At 46.0% G+C, this 27,231-nt stretch overlaps 1 protein-coding gene across 4 annotated transcripts in view; it reads right to left on the bottom strand.

Annotated features, from left to right (window-relative positions):
* The window catches only part of NRP2 (neuropilin 2), a 115,205-nt gene that overhangs the window by 57,810 nt on the left and 30,164 nt on the right, over positions 1-27,231 (bottom strand). For all 4 annotated transcript variants that reach the window (XM_017893925.1, XM_017893924.1, XM_017893927.1 and 1 more), the window contains exons 3-7: positions 23,637-23,818; positions 17,328-17,558; positions 16,105-16,260; positions 13,978-14,147; positions 12,037-12,192 (exon numbers count right to left, since the gene is read on the bottom strand). In XM_017893925.1, the coding sequence (XP_017749414.1) occupies positions 12,037-12,192; positions 13,978-14,147; positions 16,105-16,260; positions 17,328-17,558; positions 23,637-23,818 (895 nt within the window). The remainder of the gene's footprint in view (positions 1-12,036; positions 12,193-13,977; positions 14,148-16,104; positions 16,261-17,327; positions 17,559-23,636; positions 23,819-27,231) is intronic.

A 27,231-nucleotide genomic window follows, 5' to 3' on the forward strand; every position in this document is an offset into this window, starting at 1 on the left:
CCCTCTTCATCATGTTGCAGGCACCTAGGAATATTTGCAGAGCATTTTCTAATTGCAAAGTGCTTCATGGTTGTTTTTGTTAGTTACTTGATGCCATCCCACCCATGAGCGGGCGAGATGATGAGGGGCACCCTCTACCTACAATGGTCCTGTGTCAATCAACACTTTCTTGGTTCTCTCTGGTCTTTGTGGTAGGATCAGGGTTGCAGACAGTCCTTCAGAGTCCTGCTCCAGCTTCCTCTCACTGTAGTCCCGCCCTATAATGAAATCCATCCCTGTCCCCATCTGACCAATACATCTCTTATGGGAGGGAAGGCTTTTCGGAACAGCTTCTGATCCAACATGGTGGGAGCAAGTCCTGGCTTTCCAGATGGCCCAGATCAATAACTGCCATATGGACCTTATGCTTTTTTGTGCTCTCTGTTCAAAAAAAAAAATTAAAAAAAAAGTAACTAGAGCAAAGTATATGTGAGTTTCCCTTGGTTTTCCTGAAAAGGGTAGAGGGAAAACCAACTAACCAACCACCACTTCTAAATCATACCTGTCATAGCTATAACAACCAAGGGACTCTGTAAATCTACTTATAGCCAACTCTGCAACCATCAGTGATTTCTCCTGCTTAGGAGAACTAGATGCTTTGGCTCCTGATATTCAGGCCATGCCAAGTGTTTGGGCGCACCAACAGGGTTGGGACAAGAGGACTAGGGAAACTGGTATATTTGAAGACTTTTCAGCCAGATGCAATACAATACCTTTGAGTATAAACAATTATGTCTATAATACCCCAGGAGGTAGGTATTCTTATCTCCACTTTATTGGATAAGGAAACTGAGGCTCAGAGATGCCTGTCTGGATCTACCATCCTTGCCAAGTTTTTAGGTTTTAAGCTTATAGTCTCTTCGAACACATTTTCAGTGTTTGTGTTCATGGCTGGAGTCATGAGGAACTTAAAGTCTCCAGGCATGGGCTGAATGGAGGTAGGGTCACTGTCCAGTGATGTGTTCCCAGTGTGAGTTTATAATCCCCACCTTAGAATGGCTTTGAGTAATGGCAAAGAGCAGCACAGAAGTCTAGAGCCAATTGACAACACAGTCCCTTCTTCCCCATGAACTATGAACTCTATCATTTAACAACCCTATTTCCTACTTGCTAATGTTAAAAGTTAGAGCCATTTAATAACACACCACTGAAGACATACCTTTTGCAAGTAACTGAAGGGAAGTGGCTTGCTGAAGACAAACAGGGAAGCAGATTTTCGTTGGTCCACCATATTCAGTTTAAACCACTGCTCTGATGCTAAGTCCACCAAATCTGGGGGTGCTCCCAGCTCACCCAGTCTGCTGCTCTCTCTCCTCCCCTGGGAAGCCCTCCCACCGGGTCCTAAAGTTGACAGCAGGGAGCGCACTGGGGAAGAACTTGTTACTCACTCCTCTCTCCCAGGTTCGATTTTGCTGCTTCCTGTATAGCGATTGTGGGTGAGAAGGAGTGAGAAGACCAAGTTAGCAAGGGAAGGAGAAAAGCCAAGGCAATGGAAGGAAGGAGGGTTAGGGCCAGACACCCTGAGGAAGGCCCACGGGGAGTGGTGCCAGAGCCTACTTCCTTCGTACTGATAAAGGGCTCCACAGCTCTCAGGAAAGGGATGGGGAACCGGATCCAAGGAAAAAAGAGATTCATCAGTTCTCTGAGAATTCAGCATGAGGCAGAAGCTATCTGTTTGTTTTTGTTTTGTTTTGTTTTGTTTTGGCAAGGAAGAAGCAAATGCAGCACTTTGCTTATTTCGGACGGGTGCTGTGAGCAGCAGCGGGGGGCCTCCACTGGCCTGCTCTCTGAAGATGGTGAGGGGGACTGTGTGTGTGGTCGCCATCAGGAGACGCTAAGGAGTTCACATTGGGGGAAAAAAGCTTTACTTGCCACGTGAATGCATAATTGGAAAGTTGAGTGGATCTGAACTTTAACACTGCTGCTAATCCACAGCATATACACCACGCTGGTGCCGTTTAGAAACACAGCATGTCTTATGTGTTGCTAATATCCAATTTTATCTTATCTGACCCCGGCATTTCTCAGCCTTGGCAGGCAACACTAAGAGACCTTTTCTTTCCTCAGTGAGTAAATGATTGTGTATTTGGACTGTCTTTGGGATGGCGGTGTGTGCATGAGTGTGGCTCACATGGGCATGGGGTGCACATGCTCGCATGTATGAGCTGAGGGAGGGGGTCAGTCTTCCCATGGATATAAGTGGCCACAGGCTCTGGGTGAACCCCCTAATCTCTGCTTACAGTATCATCAGTCAGGAAGGGAGGCAAGCACACAGTTTGTATCCCCTAGACCATCTACCTGACTGCTTCAACTAAACTTCACTCTGCCCTTTCATTTTGCCCACTCTTCTCCCACCCTTGAATCAAATGAAGGATCTTTTCAACTTAGCTTCAGATTACCCTTCACGTTTCCAAGCCTAGTTCCTGAACTGTTTTCTTGTCTGCTGTTGACTTTGTGTTCATATCTGCCCTCTGTTCTCTGGATGGCGAATGAACAACATCTTATTGGATTTTTAACACACCTCTCACTCAGAGTGTGGTATAGTGGGAAACACAAGACAAAAAAAACCCACTACTGAATCAGAAGCCAGGAGCCGCGCTCTGCTGCTAATTAGCTCATAAGTGTGGGCAAATATCTCTACCTCCCTCGGGCCCCAATTTCCTCCTCTGTTAAATGAGGGGATTGTATGAGTTGATTTGCAAGGTTCTCTCTGGCCCCCTGCTTCTAAACCTTTCTTCACATGACTTTTTGTGGTTTGAACTGCTCTAACAGTGTCCACTTTGCAACAGGGCACTTTAGTTACCCGTTGTCCCTTACAGCCTAAGTGCTTTTGCAGACGATTGCTGTGGATGTTTTATACACTTTGAATAGTGCCCGGAACACATGGGGAGTGCCCCACTCACAGGGCAAGTATACCTTGTTGATGTGTTGCTTCAATACCAGTTCAAATTATTAATAACACAGAGTCATGAATAATAACACCTTAGTCCTTACATATTGTCTTTTGCCCAAAGATATCAAAGTGCAATTTATGAAAATCCATTTTTAATGAAATATTAAGCAGTTTCTATTTATCCTGACCCAATGGGTTTACAAGGTCTCTATTTTTCTCCCTGCATCTCCCCTATTTATAGCTAGTAAATGCTTTCATATATTATACATCTTTATGACTTTCTCAATGCTTCTGTGGTTTTAGAATCACCCTTCATATGTTTTCTGATCAAATTCACTGAGATGGATTCTTGGCTTCCAGTCTAGGCATTGCAAGGTAAGGGGTTGTGTACATGGGAAATGACGCCAGGAAATTGGTTTTATACCCTATTCCCTGACGACTCACTGAATCACTATAGGTAAATCAATAAACCGTAGATACCTTGGTTTCTCCTTCAGGAAAATCAGGTCGATAACAGGCTTGCAGATAGACACTTAAGTTTACTGGCCCTCCCTCCGAGACTTGCATAGCACCCAGGACAGATGTTAGCGTGTCAGCCAAGTCACAAGTCACAAGTGGGTCTTTGCACAGGTGGGATAGTTTCAAGTTCTAAAAGCCACAACTACTCCCAAGTCCCGCCTTCAGGCCAACAATTTTCAGACCACAACTTTGAGTGAGGTGTCTGAGAAAAATCAGTGGGTTGCCTTGTATGTTATACTCAGATAGGCATATTCAAACAGAATGATCGAATGTTAACATCTGCTTTAGAAGCTGGATGTCACAGAGGACATACATTTTTTATTTTTTATTTTATTTATTTATTTTTGAGATGGAGTCTTGCTCTGTCAACCAGGCTAGAGTGCAGTGGCACAATCTTGGCTCACTGCAACCTCTGCCTCCCGAGTTCAAACAATTCTCCTGCCTCAGCCTCCCCAGTAGCTGGGATTATAGGTATGTGCCACCGTGCCCGGCTAATTTTTATATTTTTGGTAGAGACAGGGTTTCACCATGTTGGCCAGGTTGGTCTCGAACTACTGACCTCAAGTGATATGCCTGCCTTGGCTTCTCAAAGTGCTGGGATTACAGGTGGGAGCCACCACACCTGACCCATTTTTTATTCATTTTAAAAGAAAGATCTTAGTATGGTTGTTTACTACCCAAAGGAAAATCACAAGTATGTTCAGGGTGACCCTAGTTTTCTGATGATAGTGTTGATTATATCGTAATTATTAAAAATATATGTGTGTGCCTGTTTAAAAAGAGCTAAGCTGAACATAAAGATTTCTTCAAGTGCATCTCTACAAACCAACTTTAAAAAGCAATTCAGGGCACAAAGTGGTCTGGATTATCCATTTGGTGCCTCTCTGAATTCTGAATATAATCCAGCATTTTTCAATTGATTTCTGAGACCTTTGGTTTCTTGTCAGTAGCACAGAACCTGAAAACCATCAGCATTTCCTGGACTTTCTGATTTGCACCTCTAGGGGAGAGGGGGACCTGCCAAATAAATCAGCTGCTATCCAGCATCCCAGTTTGGTTGTATCTACACTCCCAGGAAAAGAAAATCAGTGCATTTTGACCATTCCTGTGAGTCTGCAAGGCATGGACAATATAATTCAATGTCATATATATATGTGTGTGTGTGTGTGTGTGTGTGTGTGTGTGTGTATAATCTAATAAGAAACATCCAGCCAGAACGCATTACGATGGTTTCTGAGACCATCTCAGAACATTTTCTCTGCTTCCCACCCCATTTCTAGTCACAGTCACCTTTCCTTGCTGACCTCTCCTTAAGTTGTCTTTGAAGAACACACAGTGACTGGCATAGCTGAGGACAGTGAGCTTTGCAGCCTTCCTACCTTCTAGGCCTCTAAGCAGAGGGATTTTCTGCCCAGCCTAAAGCCTTTTCCTATATACCATTCATCTTTGCTATCAATACCCATGTGGCCGGGACAGTGTAGATGATACCTGTCATCACGCCTGCCTCTGGGGCCTGAGATGAAGATTCTGTCCAAGTCTTTGAGCTCCCTGGAGGAGAGACACAGCTGGCTGTTTCACTCTTCCCAAATGAGGTGGGCCCTTTGGCGGACAAACACAGTCTTTCCTTACGTGCACCACCTCTCATGTGAGTAGGGCTTCAGTATTCAGCTTACACACTCCCATCTCTTCGTTACCTGTGGTGTTAACTACTGTTTACTTCTATTTTGCTGTAAATATCTGAAGTCAGCCAGCTCCAGGGACTGCAAAGAAAGCAGGGAAATGTTTCCAAGACAGCACAGTGCTGGAGCCCTGGGGTAGAAATTGTGCATGAGATGCTCCTCTTCTTTTTTAAAATAAATATTTCTCTCGACTAATAAATGTTTCATTGCCTCCAAAGTTCTCCCTTTCAATGTACTTGGCACAGACACTCAAGAAGGAGGAAAACAAAGCAGGGAGAAAAGTGGCAGGAACGCGGGGCAGAGGCTGGGGAAACCAGAAGCATGTTTTTAAAACTAGTCTCAGAAACAAATGTGCTGACTCATCCACTCACCCTGACTGCAGACCTGTGTGTCCTCCCTCTCCCACCCCCTTCCCTTGCATCTGCTCTAAAACCAGCCATTGGGTCTACACGTAAAAATAAATTGCTAATCAATGAATGCCATCCTGTTTAATTAATTTGTTGCACAAAACAGGCAAGTAGCGGGAGGGAACTGTTGCACTGGGGTGGAGAGGAAATGATATGAAGGCAATGGGCTTTTTTTGTTGTTTGAATAATGGTCCTGATCTTTTTCCTTTAAAACTTCCCTTTAAAGACAATTTTAAAAGTTGTTTTAAAGCTTCTTTCATTCTAGTGGATGTGGGAACTTAGCCAGATATAGAGTCAGAGGCATGTGTGTGTGTGTGCATGTGTATACATTACATACATATATGTGTATATACATATAAAGAGAGAGATTAAGAGAAGGTGGGGATGCGGGTAGGCAAAGAAGCTCTCTAACAACCAAATGCACATTTCGGACTCTGGTGACCTCTGCTCTCATCCTCCTTTACTTTCGGGCTGTTTTTGTCATCAGGCAACTTTCCTACATGAAGGAGGAGACAGGCGCAGGGGTGGCTGTGCTCTGGGGGGCGGGGATGGGCGCATCCCCATCTGTGTGGGCCTGCGGGGCCCGCTAGATTTACTGCGGGATTATGTTACCCCCATCGAGACGCTAAGCCCTGGAACACAGCATACTAACAGGATTAGGGTTTCAGAATTTGAGACAGGAACACTTCAGGGAGGAGGAGCGGGAGGAGCGCAGCTCAGGGGTGGGGCAGGAGAACAGCGGGCGGGGGAGGAGCACAGGATCAGAGCAATGAGCGGGCTTGGGGGAAATGGCCAATGTCCTCCTAGGAAGACTGAAAGAGAAACTTGGACATTCTAGGACATTACAGCTGGGTGAAGTGGGCCCTTCTCACCTGGAAACCTCCTAACACAGATGTTTGGGTTTTTTAAGGAGGCGCCTTTAACTCCCAGGTGGGCAGAGATTGAGGGAACAGGGAATGAGGTTCCAGAGACCTCTGCCACCTGCCTGCCTCTTCCGGTGGAGGCTCTGCAAACCAGAGCAGGGACAAGGTGATATCAGAGAGTGGGACAATCTACCAAGTGAGGGCTTCACTCCAGTGCTTACCTACATTAGTTGGGGTTGGGGCAAGGAGCATGATTCCTCAGCCCAAGCAAAATCACAGCACCCTTCCACATGCCCTCTATGTGCTCCTTGTCATTGGCTCTGTGCACAGCGGGGACCTGGGAGGTTAACATCAAGGCTATCAGCGCCAGGGAGGCGCGCCTCAGCTATTGGAGACAGTTCAGCACCCACGGGAGCTGGGTGACGCTGGCCGCGGAAGCCTGATAGAGAAAAGGTTCAAGCTTCTGTATAATGAAATTTCCCCCTGAGCTTCCTAAGTGGAGAGGCTAAAGGTCTGAGCTCATCCCATGGCAAATGGATAAGGGACAAACTTAATTACCTAGGGCACTGGATTCTTCTCCATTTTAATTGAGGGGGTCAGATACACTGAGGGACTTGAACTTGGAAGGGGCATCAGCCCCCTTCAGAGCACACACAACCATGGTTCGATGATGCCGTTCTAGCCACGACTTCTGAAGGCTGGTGCCCATTACAGTGTGAGGCATTGTCCTAATCTCATATACAACAAACAAAATTACTACCACAAAAGGAATAAGGGGAAGCCCATCATCTGCCAGGAGGTTTTTTAAAAAAAGGTTTCTTCTGAAAACTTAAATGATCAAGTGGAGGCGTAATTGCATCACTAAGAGAACAATGAGGCTGGGATGGATGACATTTATCTGAGGCAGCTCAGTGCAGGCCCCATCAGATGCAGGGAAAGGTCTGGATGACTTATCGTGGTCCATTCCAGGCCTATGATTTTAAAAGAGGCCCATAAATATCCCATGGGGCCTTCTTACTTTTTAAATTGATAACTTGCTTCTGCTCAAGAAGAGCTTTGTGGGTCTACTCCATTAATTATATCCGCAGAGAGTGTTCCATCTGCAGATCTCAAGGTGCTTTGCCGATAGCAGCCGCAGCGCCACTCCATTTGGACTGGGTGGAAACACTGAGACCTGGAGCCACTAAGAGACGTTTCCAGGGTCATGCAGTACCCTGTTTAAGAAGGTCTGAAAATAGACATCCTGTGCCTCTAGCTGTTAGCCAACTGATTTGGGGGTTTGGTTTTCTGACACCACTCTTTCTCTCCTCCCAAGTCTCTGATTTAAAAATGATTTGTTTTAATTTAGAAAATAAATACAGGACAGAAGATTTTTGAAGTGGGGTGTTTATTTGTTTTGAAGGGATGTAGCCAAATCAAACAAATGGCAACTCCTTTCAACTCCCTATCCTCATGATTCTGTCATGGGGCCCACCTCCACAGCAATGAGCCTAGTGGGTTAAGCCACGTCCAGGCTCATCCTGCACACAGAACTTCACTGGAGAGGAGGCTTTCCGGGAAAGTGTGTGCCTGTCAGTCCTTGGACTGAACATGTAGGAAGCCAAGTTCCCTCAAGATGAAGAGTAAGGCCTAGGCCAGACTGTGGAGAGCGCCAGCCTGGACATCCAAGTCTGGTGACCAGGCGCCGTCCATGAAGGCTCCAGTTTCCTAGTCCCTGCAGCAAGGTACTTAATCTCTAAGAGCTTCAATTCCACAGTTGTGAAACTCTGTGAAATTCTCCAGTGAATAAGCTGGTGCCTGAGGATTTTCTGAGTCCCTTGGAGGTCATCCTTACATTAATGTGATGAGCTCAGTGCATTCCTTCCACTCCTTGTGGGGTAATTCTGAAAATTCTTGGACCCAAGTCTTACCTCATCCCTATCTCCCCCCATCCATCCTTGATCTGGCCAATAGCGTGCATTTGGCACCCTACAGACTTTCTCTTTTAGCCCAAATTTCTTCCAAATACATCAGAATAGCCCAGAAACACTGTGACTAACCAGAGCTATGTCAACAAGGGAGATCCCCAAGTTTACCGAATGAGAGGGAACTGAAGATAAGGGCTTTTGCCTAGACAAATAAGGGCAATAGTCTCTGTCCCCTGTCTTGTCACCAGCTGTGGTTCTATTCCCCAGGCACAGCTGATCCCCCAGTGCAGACTCATGGAATCAGCATCTCAGGAGGGCAGGACCTTGACTAAGACCTTGTGCCTCTGAGCTCTTCCTATCACTCTCCATGTGCCCCTCTTGGTATGTATGTACATAATTGTGCCTATAATTATGTAAACATACATGAACCTTCTACTGTTGTATTAACAATGCCATGTCTGCGTCTGGGGTGTTACTAATATAGCTGGGGAAACCAAAAGCAGTAATTTCTGCTTGTGGTTTCTAAAGAAATGTATGCAAAGCAATTTGTATAATTTAAGGGAGCATGTGGGTTGGATATGGGTTCCATCAGGCAGATGAGCTCTCTGCCTTGTGGTTATGCCATAAATATACATAAGGCGGGCCCGCCCTATATGAGAATCATAGGTTCCATATTTATGGCATGTGGAATTGGATAAAGATTTGGAATGTGCTGTGCATGTGGCCTGTGTAACCAGGCTGCATTTGCCAGGGGGAGGTTTGCAATGCCCCAGCAACAGGGTGACTGACCACTTTCTCATAGGCGACCTCGTGATGACCTGTTAGATGGGAAGAGACCAAGAAGAGGCTGCTCCCTGGCTAGGGGAGGCTGGAAAAGAGTTCCTTAGTCTTCCTCACCCCCTGGCAGCAAGAAGGAAGGCATTCTTTCAGAGGCCTAGGCCTTGCCTCAGCCCAGTCTGGGTCCACATTGTAAACAGTGTTTTGCAAAGACATAGCACAGCCCTCCCCCGCCACCTTGCATGCTCATTAATCTTGTTTTTCTCTGCCTTCCCCAATTCCCTGGTCTTTGGTATGCTGCATTGCTGTTGACAGTGACCAGGGAGTTGAAATCGAGTTCCCACATTTCTGTCCCAAATGTCACAATTCCCTCTTCCTTCCCTGCACACTGGGAAGGCATTTGCAAACCTTCCCTCTGCACTGCAGAGCAGAGCGGAGCCGGTGGCTGCCTTCCTCTCTGCTTTGCTTTTCTGCTAACTCCTGTTGTCTGAATTTCACTTTCAAGCCCGCCACTTAGCACCCGTTAGCTGGGCACAGTGCTCACCATCCAGCGGCTACAAAGAGAAACTCAGTGGTGGTACTCGGCGTGGACGAAGCCTCTTCCTCCACTGCCCCCAAGTCCCCTCCCCAACCCCCACGTCCCCCATGGCATCAAATCAAACTGTGGCAGACTTGACAAATCTATTTGGCATGGTTCACTCAACTATTTCAACCCCAACAGCCCGGAGAGCTGCACTGACGCACCGTGAATGAGGGGGAATCTGCACATTAAATACAGATATCTGAACGAAAGATCTGCTAATGAAGGGGCAGCTGAGACCATCCTTGCAGAGGAGACAAGGAAAGCCTCCTGGGTGCCCACCACACCCACAGTGGGGTGAAGGAGCTTGGAGAGTGGGGCAATGCCTAATTGGCAGGCTCTCCATTCTCCTGCCTCCTTCTAAGTACACAGAGGATGAATTTCTAATGTGGAAGAGAAAGGGCTTTTCCTCTGCCCCAACTCCATTTATTTGGGCAGGACTAATTCAGTAAAACAAAAACAAAAACAAAAAAACTCTCAAGTTACCCCTTGGCTCCTGGGGAAAGAAATCTAGCCAAGTGGGGAAAGAGAAGGTAAAAGAGAACGTATCCACTATGAAAAAGTTGAGAAAAATAATTCTGAAAACCAGAAAGCTAAATTCAATTTCAGGAATATCTTTCCTGAAGAATGAATACCAGGGATAATGCCAGGGAGGACAGCGTTCTGTGAAAATGTGCAGTGCTAAGGTATTTCCAAAAGCAGGTTTCCTACAAATGATGTTTTAAAATAGCATCCTGGTCCATCTGCACGCTTTTAAAACAGCTTATGCTACAGTATCCCTCCAGGCCCACGCTGCTTAGTCACTGCGCCTGGACAGGGAGACAGTCAGGTGAGCCCCACTCCTCTCCCCGGGGGTCACCCCTGCCTGGCTTCTGGCACTCGTCTGCTAGCTGAGCTTCGGAGATCTACCAGTTTATCATTGAAAAGGCTGGGGTGGAACCAGGTCTCAGCCCCCAAGCTCCTGGCACCCAGTGCCAATTCAGGCTGGCCATTCCCGACGGATGCTTGGCAAGTCTTCCTGAAACCAAGTCAGTGGGAAACCAGACCTGGCCTGGCACATCTTTCAATTACTAAGTACCTCACAATCTTTATCATGGAAATCGGGCAATTGTGTGCATGTGTGTGAGATACCTGGTAATATCCAGAAGCCATGGTTTTCAGATGAGTGGTACCCCATTACTACTACATTGTTTTCGATTTTTAAAAAATCTACTCCTTTTCCCGTTTCCCAAGTGAGGCTGCCAATGTCATAGTTCAGAATTTTCTGGGTCTAAGGTTTCCAGCTGCACCAGCCAGAGCAAGCTGCCTTGGGGCAGTGATAGGGGCTGAGGAGATTCCCTTTGGAAAAGATCTTTGGCCTCCCTAGGCTTGGCCACATGTGACCTGTTTTGATAATTCACACCCTAACAGACCAGGGCCTGGTGGAACTGGAACGCTGCAGGAGAGACCCGCTTCCTCCCTCCCTACCTCCCTTTTAGGGAAGGAGAGGCAGCCCCTGGGAATCTCCCGGACATCACACTCTTCTTCCAGACCTCTGTGCCAGCTCCTGCTCTGCAGGGGGCACCATGCCCTGTGCTCCCATCACAGATACTGCAATCCCACCCACACAAGCCCCTGGCTGTTTGCAATAAGCCCCTATGTGCTGAGTGTGCTGTGTATATACACATATAGCCACCACATCGCCCGTGCCAGCTGCAGACCCAGAATGTCATGTGTCTTAAGAAAGTGGAGTGCCAGACATTTATCCATATGTATACAACAAAAGCCCCACATCACCCACACAGACCACACCTCCGGGAGCCGCAGACGCGGGAGACACCAGCAGAGAGAATTCAATGCCTCGCTGCTAAGCATGATTGCCAGTTCAGAACCCATCTCCGACAAACTGAATTTCTCTTCATTATTTATTGTCCTCTTTCTTCTGCGGGACATTGTGATTCCCTCTCAGGATTTGTGCCCTTTCATTTCCAGAGCTCGGTAACTCCTGAACTGTAGTGTCATGTGGTTTTGTGATTGTTAACCCAGCATGTGGAAGGGACTCAGGCCATAAATGTTCAGTGAATCCTGTGTGGGGAGAAGCGGACTGGGGACACATTTTCTCCTTCATTTGAAGTCAGAGAACACTCTGCAAGCTCTCTCTCTCTCTGCTGTGCAAGATGCAACAGCAACCGGGCTGTCAGAGAAACGGTATTTTCCAATCGCTTTAGCCTAAGAGAGAAGATTTTCAAGCCCAGCACGACCCTTGCCTCCATCAATTATCTGAGCCTCACTACACAAGGCCCTCTTTCCTGTAGGAGGTCGGCTTAAAGCTCCCCGATCCCATCCCTCCTGCCTTGGTCCAATGTGCCTTTAAGGTAGGATCATGGATTTACCTTGTGATTTTTGCCATGCCGGTACACCATCCAGTCCTCTCCATTAGTGCTGACTTCCAGCTTATAGGATTTGACATAGTAGCCATTCTGTGTTTCCCTGGAAATCGCTCCCTGTGTTGCGATGGCTGTGAGCATGGTTAAAAAGCGCAGGTCCACCTGGGGAAGAGAGGGCAGGAGTAAGAGACCACCATTCCCAACACAGGGCAGTGTCTTGTTTTTTTCCAAAGGATGCAATCATTAGACTTTTCTCCCAACCTGTATCTGTGATTCGCTGAGACGTCCTTGTAATTAGTATCAGTTTGCAATTCCATTGGACGATTAAACTTGCATTATCTAACACTAAATCAGACACCTTGAAAAGCTAGGTTTTCTTTTTTCTCTCTTTTGCAAATATGAAGGGACAACACTCATTTTTTCTAAATCATTGAACATCTAGAACTATAATCCCTTCTTAGTAAATGAAGGCCTGCCTTGAACTGTGGAAGCAGATGCTGCTTTAAAGAAATAAGGCTGAATCTACTCCACTCTACTCCTGTCCAATTCACTTACAATGCCCTAGTTCCAAAAGTCACACTCATAGAGGCATCCCCTCCCCACACCCTCTCCCTCCATTGTGTACTTAGTTGCTCAGGTCACTAAGGGGTCAAAGGGCATGTAGAGTCTGCCCAAGCAATTAGGCTTATGCACCAAGGCCTGACCTTTTGCTCTATGAGGAGGATGGCCAACATTTTAAGGTACTTCCCCTCCCACAATGCCAAACCCATTTGGAAATTGCTGGATGTCATTCCTTTGCTGGCCATGGTGTTTCTGAATGGCAGTCTCCATGTGACCAAAATGTAGCTAGCACACACTGGCTAAATTCAATTCAGTAAGCACTTATTGGTGACCTACAATGTGCTCAGCATTACTAAACATTCAAATAAGTACACAGTGCCATCTACACGTATGAGAAACAGGTGGATGGCAATAGGAGAAAGTATAAGATTAAGGTCAAAGATAGGGGATGCCAGTTATAAAGAACTTTCTGGAAGCTTTGCAGGCTGAGATGGATTTTTGGAGAGGCAGAGAGGAGAGACAATGACAAACGGCCCCAGGGCTTGCTGTTAGAACCTCGGTGGACTCCCTGGAGTTTCTAAGTGGTCTTTCTCCGTTTCCTGTTGTCTGCTTTGCAACATCCTTCTTAGAGCAGAGGTCACCATGTCGCATCAGAGCTAGGACAGGCTTGTCAGTGGGTCACAAGGCTGTCTTACATGTGTCATAAAAGCAGTCACTCCTCTGGTGTGGAACTAGTAGCTTGCTTTTCCCCTGTTTACTTCTTCCCAGGGGATGAGAACTGGAGCAGTGTGCAGTGCGGGAAGATTACTCAACACGAGCTGCAAGTTTTATTCAGAATAAAGCAAACAATGGTCTGAAGAGATGCTGCTGAGCATCTGGACGCCTTGAGTTCCGTTCCTGGTAGTGACATTTTCCCATGTGTTCTTCTGATAGCTCTGTGCAAAACCTTCCTGGCAGGGCTGTCTCCAAATAGCAAAGATCATGAGAAGCTGTCATGCGCAGTTAGCACCTCAACAAACCTGCCCTTAGGAGAATGCCCCCCATGTCCCTGATGCCTCCCGTGCCAAGAATGAGGAAGATTCAAACAGCTTATAGAATGTTCCTTGAATATGTATAGTGATAGAGCAAACAGCATCCTGGCCAAACAACTCCTCCCAGGCTCAGTAATCTCCACAAGGGCAGGAGCAGGCTCCCTCTGATCAGTGTATGCCAGCATGTAACCCAGTGCGTGGCATACACATCTGTTTGGATGAATGAATCAGTGGAGTTCTCATGTATGCTGTGTTTATTTTCTTTGTGTCCTCTGTCCACCGTATTTGAGGAGCTACCCTCCTACTCCAGCAATACATACACACTCTGCACATCCTCTGGTATCTGCACAAGTACCTGGAGATACTCCTTGTTGGAATCCAAGTTGGGGGTCCAGCCATTGTCATCACCATGGAGCCGGCTTTGTTGAGGGGTCCACCTCCCATCAGAGTAGGTAGATGAGGCACTGATCTGTTCATTAGCAATCCGGCCAGACTCCATGCCCAGAGGGACATTGCACTGAAAGTCTGGGGAAAGGTCAAATGCAGAGTTAGGCCTTTCAACCTCATACCCTGGGGTCCCCCAAATGTTGCCTCCCTTCTAGGCACAAGTCCTTGCAGGCATTTCCTCATTTAACAGACCCTAATTATATGCTCATGTTTTAAAAACAACTACACCAAGTCATGGAGCTTGACAACCCCTCTGGGTCTGAAAGAAACTAAATGGGACCTAAAAGAAATCAGGCTATGGATAAATAATAGAATCATCATACAAATTAAAAATACAATCTAAAGCACAAAAACTGTTAGTGCTGCAGGCTACAGATGCCAGATGCACCATTAGTGCAATACAGGTAAATGTGAGACAGACTTGTGGCGATTTGGGTGAGCTCATACATCGTGGAAAGCCTGCTTTATTAATAAACACCCAGGAGGCACTTTTGCTTCTTTCTTTTTTCACTCAACTGTCTTGTGAGTTCTGGCACAGAAGACAGACATTACAAAGCATGAATACTTGTCTTTGGGAAACCTCTCCATGAGCACATGCATGTCACTCTCTATTCCCCTGCACCACCTGTCTGGACAAATAGACCCAGCAGTCACTTACTCTGGCCTTGTGCTGTCAGTTGCATTGCTGTCCTTCCATGAATGCCATGAACACTGATCGATATGGGTGTGCGCATGTGTCTAAGATGGGCCAGCAATCCTTATCAGGTATCAGCCTATTCCTTACTCTGTGACTGCACTGGCCATTCACGGGACCTGGTGCAATTTGCCATACTGTTTCTTTGTCACTCAATCTTCAGAGGCTCTTTGATGAAAAAACAAATGCAAAACCCAGCAACCTTCCTGCAGGCCAGGCTGCTATGTCTGTAGTTATATGTATGGTGAGTTGTCTGCAAACAGGGCAGGATTTCCACAGCTTGAAGCATTCTTAAAAGTGCTTCTTTAGTCTTGAAACTTATTTGGGGCTGGGCATGGTGGCTCACACCTATAATCCCAGCATTTGAGGAGGCGGAGGCAGGCAGAGCACTTGAGGCCAGGAGTTCAAGACCAGGCTGGCCAACATGGCAAAACCCCACCTCTGCTAAAAATACAAAAATTAGCTGGGCATGGTGGCACATGCCTGTAGTTGCAGCTACTTGGGAGGCTGAGACACGAGGATCGTTTAAACCGGGAGGTGGAGATTGCAGTGAGCTGAGATCGAGCCACTGCACTCCAGCCTGGGCAAGAGAGACAGACTCTGTCTCAAAAAAAGAAAAAAAAAGTTATCGTTTGGGTTTTTAAGTAGGAATAGCAGCACATTTGAAACACATGCCCAAGAGCAGCTGATTTGAAGATGTTGCTCAGTGCTGAGGGACGGCAAGTCCCACAGCAGCTGCGGTCAGAGTGACAGTTTTTAATTCCTTGCTTGGTGCCTGGCACATAGTAAAAGCTCCACAAACTATCTTTGGTGGATGTGTGAAGTCCAAGTCTAAGCAGTTGTACCAATCCAGTCAGGAAAACATTACCCAGGCCCAGAGATGGTTAATGTCAAAAAAATACAGAGAAAGAGAGGTTTAAAACGGTTCAGTTTTGTGACAATGGCCCCTGAGATTTTGAGAGGGGGAAAAAAATGGCCACAGACTAAAAAAATGTTAGCACAGGAGGGACCCTGTATAGGGCATCCTAACTAACCTCTCTTTCATTCATGGATGAGGAAACTGAGGTATGACATGGTGCCATGACTTTCCCTGAAAATAACTAATTCTTGTTTTATATATATATATATATATATTTAAAGAAATAAGCACCCAGACTGACATGTGTTCTTTTCTAATCAACCTCTTCCTGGCAAGAGGATGTGGGTGCCTCTAAACTCAGATGCCACCATAAATCCATAGAGTTCCCATCTTCTCTCTCATAGAGCTAGCCTCTCTTCACCTGTACACCCTCACAGCCCTGCTGGAAGGACAGGACAGAGGTTCCCAATCGGCCAACTCACTCTCTAGCGGCTCTTGGTGGACCAGGTAGTAACGCGCAGAGAAGCCATCCTTGGCCACCGCCATGTCCGTGTGAAAGGTCAGGGAGAGGATCCCCGTCGATGAGCGAAGTTCAGAGGGTGTTTTGGTCCCACAGTACTTGCCAATCAGGGGGCCAACTGGACATTCAAGACAAAGAGAAGTCAGTGGAAATCAAAATGTCAAACTTGGTTTCCACTGTTTTCCCTTCCCCTCACTGCATTTTATTCAGTGAAGCATCACTTTGTACACCTTGCCATAAAAACCAAAGATATGTTTCAAGAACAATGGCTAATATTTTTCTTGCACATTAAAAGCACTTTCACTTTTCACCAAAAGGTACAGGCCGCTTTCACTGGCTTCATTCTGTTCTCAGTGGCCTGGAAGATGAGCTGGAAAGGCATCATTACAATGTCTGTTCTACAGAGGAAGAAACTGAAGTTTGGAGAGTGCATGTGATTTCCTTATTCATACTGCTAGGAAATAGCAGAGCTGGGCCTCCAACCCAAGTTTTCTGACTAAGTCTTGTGCTTTACCCAGGAAATGAAATTGCTCTTCTTGCTTAGTCATCATGTCTCCTTTATATTAGAAGATACTTAGAATGACTACAAAAGTGAAAGATTTGTTCCTTTCCAGTACTGATTAGACCCAGGATCTATGTTGGTCTTCGCCTGTGAAGTACTAGTGGCTCTCAGCCTTGGGTGATGTACCTTTTCAATATTTATGACTATATTAATAATAATTTTAAAATTATAGTAATAATAATGATGACGATAGCAGCTAACTTGACACAGACAGGGTAAGTAATCTGTCTAAGGTTGCACAGCTGGTGAGTAGCAGAGCCAGGAGTTAAGCCCGGCCAGTCTGGCTTGGAGTCCTTCTGTTTGGTCATAGGGGTTAGCCATCAAGCCACCTTCTATCCTGACAATTTGGGGTAGAAATGAACACTATCTATAAGTTTTCTCATCCTTTCCAAGTGTCTACTTAGTCTCCTATCCTTTTCTAAAGAAATATTTCCAAGAAAGTAGACAGCCTTCCTGTAATTTCTCTCAAGCTATCCTTAGTGAAGGGGAAGAAGAGAAAGTCACCATAGGTCACATAAGAACTCATAGGAGCTTTGAAGTCTTTGTTCTTCCTCTTTATCATCACTAAAGCAATTAACAGGCAAAGGCCAAGCTACTGAAGAATGCCTCATGACATCACTCACCATGTGGAATGCCATCCCAGATGTCCAGCCAGTCGTACTTGCAGTCCCCCTCTCCCACCTGTAAAGGGTCATGCTCCAGGTCAAAGATCAGGAACTGCAGGACGATCTCCATCTTGGGTTTGGCCAGGATGGTAAAGGTGCAGTCCAAGTTGTGTGGATACTTCTCAGGAAACCCAGGGGATTCGATGGTCCCATTGGGGCTTGTGAAGTTTTTTGAGCAATCTTCAGAGCCTGTATGTAAAAGACAACTGTAGCACTAAGAAGAAGATGCCTTTCTTCGCGGCCTCTGTTACGTGGGTTATTTAAATGTTTGGGCCCAAATCCCCCTACTCTTGAGGTTTTTGTTGCCACTGGAGTGGCCCTTGAAGCAACATGCTCTTCACATGCACGTTTCAAGCCCTCATAAATTAGGGAGGCACAGCTGGCTTGCTCTACATATCAGAATGAGAGCAGCAATTGAGGAATTGGGTAGGGGTAGAGAGAAGTGTGTGTGTGTGTGTGTGTGTGTGTGTGTGTGTGAGAAAGAGAAAGAGATAGAGAAAGAGAGAGAGAGAGGGATTCTCTTGAAAAGGAACAGAGTCTTCTTTCTCAGTTACTCAGCTGCTCACTCCAGAAATGTAAGTTATTTCAATCCTTAAGGAAGGCTTGCTGATTGCCAGCAGGGAAAACAATGTTACCCCTTATTTATTGCTGACCTCAACACTAGCCCCTATTGTACCACAGCCAACGAAGTGCCCCCTTATCCCTCCAAGATCCAAGGTGCCTCAGGGGAGGGGCAAAGGGGAGCTTGGGTCTCATTCATGTCATGACTATATTAAAACGAGCTGCTCTGTAGTGGTCAGACAATTAACAATCGATGTTTTTAGCTGGTGGATCACAGCAGGCCGTTGGGGATGTTAAAGGCCGCTCCGGCAACAAGTTTGGAAAAATGCAGCAGTGCATTGACATTTGGAAGGCTTCTGGCTCCTTTGTGGTGTGGATGGTCTTGTTTCTCTCCTGAGCTCTTGTGTCTGCTTTCTTGGGACGCATGGAGGCATCCTGATTAAATGTGGCACACATTTGCATCCTGGTGCAAACTTGGATGGCAACAGGAACAGGAACAGGAGCTCATAAGAGGATTGCAGCCACCCTATCTCTGAATGCCTCTAGGTGGAGTCATATTAAAAGGGTCCTTGTTGTGCTTTAATCCAGCCACCATTTGCCAGGGCAGCACCACAGACGGGTCCCAGGAGCACTGCAACCCAGACCTATGGACCCACGGAGCACGAGCTTGTGCACATTCACGCAACGAATGGAAATACTGGACAATTAGAATTGATTTCACTCATTATGTTCAGATTTTAAAAGAAGAAAAGGAAGCAGGATTTTTAAGGAGGATAATAGACACTCTTAAGCATTAAAAAAAAAAAAAAAAAACCCACCAGAAATACTTGATAAACTAGGTGTTTACTGGCAGGAAGTGTCCTCTGGGGCTCACACTCAAATATAACTAGGTGATGTCAATACACTGATCTTAGCCTGCGGCGATGTCTTTATCCTCAGCTCCTGTAGGAGGCCTCTCGTTGAGTCTCTTTATTGATGACAGCTTTCTGGAAAGAGGCAAATGTCTGATTTGGAAGAAGTGCCATGCAAATAAGTGGGGATGGAGGAGTTGCAACTTTCTTCAGCACCAGACAGAAAATTCCAGTATGTCCTCTCTATCCATCCATCACTTCCTACTTTCCACCTTGTGCTGTGCCTTGGCAGGGTAGGGACTAGGAACACACGAGAGCAAGGGCTAACCTTTGCATGGGTTCTGTGGAGGCTCTAAGCAGCAAATCTCAGAGGCTCTGCACCCCATCATTCATATGCATGGCAGCAGCAGGGCAGGCCCAGAGTTTTCAATGGGCAGCTAGTCCTGGCGGGATGAGCTGGGGCCGCCTCCCCCAGCTTTGTTTATGATTGGGCTTCAGACTCCTGAGGGCCTCCTCAATGGCCCGGGATGAGGCAATTCAGCAAAGCCAAGCCAGCTGGCGGGTCTTCAGGGGGCCAAGAGGAATTTTGAAAAGGTTAGAGTTTATGGCTGCTGTGCAGCATTCCTCATGCGGGCCACTCAGCTGAGCCTCACACATGGTTGGAGGAAATTAACTCTCTATTCACTTCTTGCTTGAGAGCTAGAAAGAGCATCCTGACGTGCCCTCTTAGAGCTTGCTCTATTGTTATTCCCTTAGAAGGCAAGGGGAATCTCCACCCCCCTGGGAGTGGGGAATTTTCTGGTGGAATCTTTCTTTGGTTCCTGTCATCAGTGGGGCACAAGTGCTTCCATGATGGACATCTACTGAGTCTAAGAGAGACTTGGAGAATGTGAAATTTGAAAGTATCCATTGTTCTCAGGGTCTTGAGTTCCTGCAATTGTCTGAAAAGCAACTTCAACCTTAGGTACTTAAGGCAAAAAAAAAAAAAAAAAAGCATTTCTGATATATGGCTATAAATGGGTATATCCTTTGACTCATTTTGAAGGCAGTGGAAAACTTTTGTCCAGTTTTATCTGTTTTATGCAGAAAATCAAATCTGTATATTAACATCATGCATTCATCTCTAATCATACCATCTCACTGTTTGCAGCATCACAAAAGCAGTTGAATAGCAGATGGCAAGAAGAGATCTCAGAAAAGGAGACAGAAGCTGGCTCTTGCAGACATCTGCCTTATCCAAGATCCTTTTCTGAGATGTCTTAGAAGGTTTAAAGGTTAAACGAAGAACTCGAGTCAACAAATACTCAAGCCCACTCAAGGCTAAGATTGTCCACAGAAGCTGGGGGATTTGGGTTGCAGTGAATGATTTCATAGGAAAGGACTGCTATGAAAATGTCCACTCCGTTTTCCACTGTGAATTTTACAATAACTCTGCAAGTAGAAGAATCTACAGGTATGAAGACATTTAAAACACGGCGGATTTACCGGAAGCTGAGTTTGCCTTTTTCCGCAGAAGGTGAATTCAGTTCCTGAATTCAGGAAGTGGAGGCAGTAGGCACTCCGGGTTTTCTCTACCTCTGTGAATGACCCCAGAAATGTCAGTTTCTGAAGTGTCACCAGCAAACAGGAAAGAAAACCTGATCTTGAACTTATGGTTAAAGGGCCTTCTGGAAAAAAACCAAACACACACACACATTTTCCACTGATTTTGTTTTCAACATGACATTTTACGTTTAAAAATTCCTTTTTTTCTGTTCTTACGATATCTTGATTTGAGATCTTTTAAATTTATGAGTTGTTCTGACTTACCCTTTTAAATGTAGACAGTCTGGTAACATACAGAATCTTTTATAAACCACTTCACTTAGGGCAGACATGAACCTTCCACGCCAGCCACATGCCCTGGTCAGCACTCACACCGTGGGTCCTGCAGCAGAGGCTCACCAGGATAATGTACCACTGAAGGCTTCTAGAGCCCTCAGTATGGCTATTTGCATATCTGTGTTTACAGTTTTCCCCGCTTCTTCCTCTCTATGAATCCGACTAGCAAACATAGCTGTGTTTGTTTGGATTTCTTCAGCATGTCCACCCATTTCTTTCATGTTCTGTGGATGACGTAAACTTTGTATATTTTCTCTCCTGACTCCAACAATGGAAATGTGGGTATAGGACATGGCATCTGCATGAATGCTCATTTTTCTAAACTTCTCTGTTTTGAATTTTGCTCCCTTGCACATTTCTGCACTTTATATAAGGTTGACTTTTTTTTTTTTTTTTTTTTGAGATGGAATTTCGCTCTTGTCATCCAGGCTGGAGTGCAATGGCACGATCTCAGCTCACTGCCACCTCCACCTCCTGGGTTCAAGCGATTCTCCTGCCTCAGCCTCCCAAGTAGCTGGGATTGCAGGTACGTGCCACCACGCCCGGCTAAGTTTTGTAGTTTTAGTAGAGATGGGATTTCGCCATGTTGGCCAGGCTGGTCTCAAACTCCTGACCTCAGGTGATCTGCCTGCCACAACCTCCCAAAGTGCTGGGATTACAGGCATGAGCCACCGAGCCTGGCATATGTAAGATTGATTTTCATGCGGAGAGTTGCTCTTCTAGCAGCAGGTGGGTATGATGGCAGGTACAAGTGGCCCTGAGGAGTCTACTAGGCTCTCATCTGCTCTCTCACATTGCCAGGAGTGTGGCTGTTGTTGGCAGGGCTTTCTCTCACAATCATCTCTTCACTAGGCAACCCCAATCCTTAAAGCAGGAAACCCCATTTCTCCAAACCGAAGCCATCCCTTGGCTGGCACCATTGTTGCTAGGTGGTTCACAGACTTGTTGCTTCATTTGAAATCCTGCTTCAGCATGTCCTCAAGACAGCAATGTTGAATTATGACACCCTCTTACATGTTTTATCTTTTAATATCCTCCTTTCAAATTTGCATGATGGATAGAGTGAACATTGACTTTTCCCATGGCTTTCTGGAGAATGTAGCATGATGCCTTGCGAAATACTAAGTTGGGTGGTGTGAGACCAAGGCTGAGCTTTCATGGCCCTGCTCACCCTTGTTCTGACTTCCCTTGGCCATCTTCCTGGAAGATCTTGCTTGGAGCTGTTTTCCTTTCATGGCCAGCACAGTGCAGCCAAGTGGCAGCATTAGCACTAGGGACCTTGCTACTGAATAGATTCTCTGGAGACCCTCAATTGCTAAGCCACTCGCTGCTCCCCCATTTTCATAACCACCACATGTCAATTGTACCTTTACTTTGCACTTATTCATTGTCTCATATCATAGTTTTCATTTCAATTTACATACATACTCATCCAATAACATTGCCTGCGAGTCTGTCATGTGCAAAGGGTTTGCACACCTGCCTCTCCAACCCAAAGAGAGCAAGCACCCTCTTTTGTTTCTTTCTATTTTATTCTACCCACTGCTCGGCAGCAGAGGATATTCCACTGGTGCTGGTGGCATTGATCTGAATTTTGCGCAAGACTCGGGAATATGGATCAAGCTACTCATGGACTTCACAACAGCTTGAGCCACTGGACACACAGATTGTCAGCCCCTGTGACTTTATCACAGTCAGGAGCATGAAAACCCAAGGCAGACAGACTTTCTTGGGACCTGTGCCCTGCAGCAGCCTGGGCTGCCACTCTTGCATGACACAGTCCCCTTGGCCCCACCCCTTCATTTGATTCCACGTTCTTGTTCTCGGGCAGACAAATCCGACAAATATTTAGACAGAGTGGATATAAAAAGTGCTTTCAGCAGCTACCACTTCCTTTCAAGAACTGTTTAGTGAAAAAGAAAATATATATGAATAGTTCCCCTCACACTGAACTCAACAGGCGCCAGTCTTGGGCCTCTTGATGACAAGGCTGACAGCCTCCCCTTGAACCAGACTCCATCCACGAGTTGTAAAACTTGGGCTGCTGGGGGGAGAGGGGAGACACACACATAGATGGAAGGGGAGCCTCTGAGGAGGGGGAGTGGGCGGTGGGTGGGAAGGACTGGAGGACATGCTTCCCTTAGCCTCGAGATAACAAGCTCCACACATCACAGAAGAGGACACACCACCGGGAGAGTGTGAGTGTAGCTGATGAAGCGGGGTCTTGTGAATAAAAGTCTGCTGCATTTAGTTTTGGAAATGAGCACTGGCCCATAGTCTCAGGCCCTAAAGTAATCTAAGGGGGACCTGATGGAAATCAAGCAGTCAACTTAAAGCAAGTGCAGTGCCCTCTGACTCTTTTTCTGCTATTTTTTGATTGCTTTTCAGGGAGTCAAGTTCATTGGCATTTAGAGAGTAGGGGTTCAATGGACAGAGGTGGTAACATGGACTACCAAGGGATGGCTTCGGCTCGGAGAAATGGGGTGGCCTGCTTTAAGCCTTATTTTAATTTAAAAGCTATGGTGTGACCCCATTTGGGAGGTCATGGCAAGATCTTTATAGAGACTCCAAGCAATGAAAAGATTATGTCCTCAGTCCCATATAGTTCCAAATGAAGACATTAGACCATGAAGTAATTGTGAGAAAGTCATCAGAGTTTTGCTTTTTCCCATGAAGACTATTTTGATTTTAAAAGCATACAAAATCAGATTCTTTCAAGAAGTGTTTTCTATTTGTCTAATACCATAAACAATGGCTGCTTTGCCCCCGCATTCTGCAGTGTGCCCCCTTAAGCTAGTGGATAACCTGAGCTGGTTCTTCTTCTCGGGATGTCTCTGGGTTCACCTTGAACCGCTCACCGTGCTCAAGCTGGATGACACTGTCACCCTTACCCAGTGCCTCAGCCCACTGGGTGCTGTCCCTCCTTCTTCTCTAAAACGCCCATCTCCCGGCCCCTACGTGGGACCACACTGACCTGTCTTGAAGATCTCGTAGCGCAGAGAGAAGCCTGCCCCCTGCCGGGCGTAGTCGGAGGTGAACTTGATGTAGAGCATGGAGCCCGAGGAGATGATGGTGGGCGGGGCGATGTTCCCACAGTGTTTGCCCAGGAGGTCTGCGGATTCACTGTCCCCATCCCGAATCTCGATAAAGTCATACCTGAGTGGGGATGGCACAGACAAGAAAAGATCACTCGAAGGACATGAGAAGGACCGCTGTGTCGCTCCCACTCATGTCTCTGTTCATTTGGAGACGTTCAGGTGTTTCAGATGGATAAGCGAAGGGCACTTATGTCTGCTTGCACAGACTGGCAAACAGAGATACTGCAAGTTGTTGTGCTTTGTGAAAGCCACAGAGTGAATAAACACATGACTGGAAGGCCTTATCTCTTGCCCACGTAAAAGCAGGAGCACCATTCTATCAAATATCACAAAACACATTTTTTTCTTCCTTCAATAGCACCATTTTTATTTCCATTATGCTCTCTCAGAATCTTAGTCTCTCCTTCTTAGCTCTGTGACATTGCAAGCTGCTGAACCCCTTTGAGCATCAATTTCTTCATCTGTAAGATGAGGATAAATATATCCACTCCACAAGGCTGGGGAGAAGATGGAATGAAAAAATATAGACGTAAGGGGCTAGGCACTGTGCCAGACACACGGGGGATGTTTCGGAGACATTTGCTTATTTTCCCATCTCCCTCCAGCCCCCTGTTTCAATTTTCCCCTGGGCCATCCCTTCTTTAATTGTTAGTGACAAAGACTCCCCACCCTGGGCCACCGCCCTTCCTAAGATGACTCTGCGAGGTTCACATCAGCAGTGTCTAGTCAACATGTGTTCTTAAAAGGAATCAGCCTCATATTAGATAAGGCAATAAAAACCTTTCTCCAAAAGCAGGGGTGAGTCTCCAGGGGCCCACCGGCTACGTGCACACAACTATTAGCCTCAGCGAGAGGCAGGGCAGGCTGCCCTCCTGAAGCAGAGGCCTGTGCTCATTTGAAGCAGAGTCAAACTGGCCAGGGCTGGAAAGAAGGCACCTCAGAGACACCCTTGGCTCGGTTCATGGGAAGGTGCAAACATAATGCACCATTTTATCTTGACAGACACACATTTTCCAGCCCCGGTATGTGCTCTGGCAGTCCTCACTGTGCTGCGTTTGTGCTTGCTTTCTGGGCTCCCAGTTAATACTCCTGTCACAACTGCTTAGGTGGGAAACTTCCTGCCCACCAGCTCCCTTCCAACTGCTGGCCGCTGCACCATTATTTACTGAAAACCATCCATCTCCCTCTCCCTCCCTTTCTGTTTATTTATTTTGCATCAACCTGTTAAAGCAACACTTAAATCTCTTCCTTGCGGGTAAAGAGAGGGCTGGGAATGCACCCTTCTCTGGGATGTGCCTGCCAATGGTTCCTGTCACATACAAGGATCTGGGGTTGCCGGCTGCCTGCAGGAGTGGCTGGTGTGAGCTGGGGAGGCCTGAGGCCTCACTTCAGCCCTCAGAAGCTATGTTACTCAGCCACTCAAATAATAGACCTGTAAAGGAAGTCTAAGCAGGAGTGGACCAGGATTAATTCATTCTTAGACCCCACAGGGCTGGACTCCCACAGTCAAAAAAAGAACTGCTGAAGCTCCTTAGAGTCTGGAGAAATCAAAACGGCAGTTTCACCCCCCAGGAAGAAATGGAGACATGGTCACAGATTGAGAAGGCCGTGAGTTTGGGGGAATCTGTTTAGGTCTGTGGTTTCAGTGTGGGAGATGGTGCTGACTTTGAAAACATGCTTCCTCATTTCCAAAACAAAAGTAAAAAGATGCTTCGTTTGTTCTCAGGGGAAACTCCTAAACCTTCCAGAAAACCCCTCCTTGCTACTTTCACACTAAGGCAAGCACTGCTGGACAGACACATTCCTGTGAGCCATGGCGATGCCCTGGCAATGTGCACAAAGGGTGAGAGGCTCTGCCACCCATGTTCATGAATCAGACAACTCATCTGGACGAAGAAATGCAGGGCCCAGAGTGCAAGAGTCCCAATCCCAGAGGCAGACAGAGCTGGGCTTGTACCCCAGCTTGGCCACTCTTTAGCTAGGTGACCTCAGGCAAGTTACTGAACCTTTCTGAGCCTCAGAAATGGGGAGAAAAAGAGTAAAGTAGGGATATTACAATCTTCTCCTGGGGTTGATGTGAGACTTAAATGATAAGATCTAATCAATATGAAGTGTTAGTCCGTAGTCTGGCACTCAGTGTGTGCTAAGTAAATGTGAACTGTGATTTGTTGTATTCTCACACCCATTTCAGAGGCGAGGAGGCTGAGCCACAGAGCAGAAGTGACCTTGTTTTAAGAGATGGAACAAATAAGCAGAGGTTCAGTATCAGCGGGAATGGAAATCTGTTCAAACAGTCTGGAAGGCATTTTGGTGAAATGTGACAAAAGTTAATATGTACATAGCCTTTAATCCAGCAATCCTACTGCTAGGAATTTTTCCTAAGAAAATAATCAGACAATTGTGCAAAGATGCATATGCATCTTTGTGTATATATTTTGAAAAAATATAAAAAGTGGGAGGATATTTTGCTCATAAATAGTTTCAAAGCCCAACCGTAGAGGGAGGGTGAATCCTTTTGGGATATTTATAAAATGGAATACTCTGCTGCTACAATCAATAATCTGCAGGTCCAGAATTTTTTTTTTTTTAATGGAAAAATGTTCATGCTATACTGTTAACTTTTTTAAAAGGAGATTTTAAAAAAGTATGTTTTAAAAGGTATACATACATTTCCTTACATAAACATACAGAGGAAGTCTGAAAGACCACTAAAATATTAACAATGGCCAGAGACATGGGTGGTGGGATGATGGGTAAGTTTTACTTTCTTCTTTGTAAAAGAATGCAGCTCTCGTGATTTAGCAGATGTAGAAGTAAGTTCATCATCATCACCATCATCATCCTTGTCACAGAACTGGAGTGAGGAATAAATGAGACACAGTAGGTTGGGACACCTAGAACAGTGCCCAGGACATGACCCACATTCAATAAATAATTTTTTAAACTTTTTTTAAAGGATCGCCAGATAGTTCCAGTCTTTGTGTTGCCAATTTCTCTAGGAAGGACAGAGAGAGGCCCTGACATCCCACTGGCTTATTCATCAGAAGTGAGAGGGTTTTATCTGGTTGCCTAATCACCCATGGAGTCATTTAGGGGATTAACAGAATCAGCAATGAAGCAGGGCTGCCCAACAAATGCCACTGTTACAAGCTTGCCTCAATTTACTCAACGGATATAGACCACCCCAAATCCCTTCTTGTAATGCTGCCTGCAACAAATACATCCTTATGCATCTACACACACATATAGAGAAGGGATGCATTTTTGAAAAAGCTTCATATAATTCAGTCATACTAAAAGTTTTCTCTGAGCTTGTTAGTTAAAGAACCCCTCTGGTGAATTCTTTTGTGAAGCAAATAATCAACAAGCCTTACTTGAACTTCTTAGAAAACGAGATTTTCTATAAGGTTTGCTTGAGGGGAAGTGACACAGAGTTACAATTCGGCAGCTGAAATCCCCGCAACTTCCAGT

The sequence above is a fragment of the Rhinopithecus bieti genome, unplaced genomic scaffold (assembly GCF_001698545.2).
Source record: "Rhinopithecus bieti isolate Rb0 unplaced genomic scaffold, ASM169854v2 scaffold_22522, whole genome shotgun sequence".
Lineage (NCBI taxonomy): Eukaryota > Metazoa > Chordata > Mammalia > Primates > Cercopithecidae > Rhinopithecus > Rhinopithecus bieti.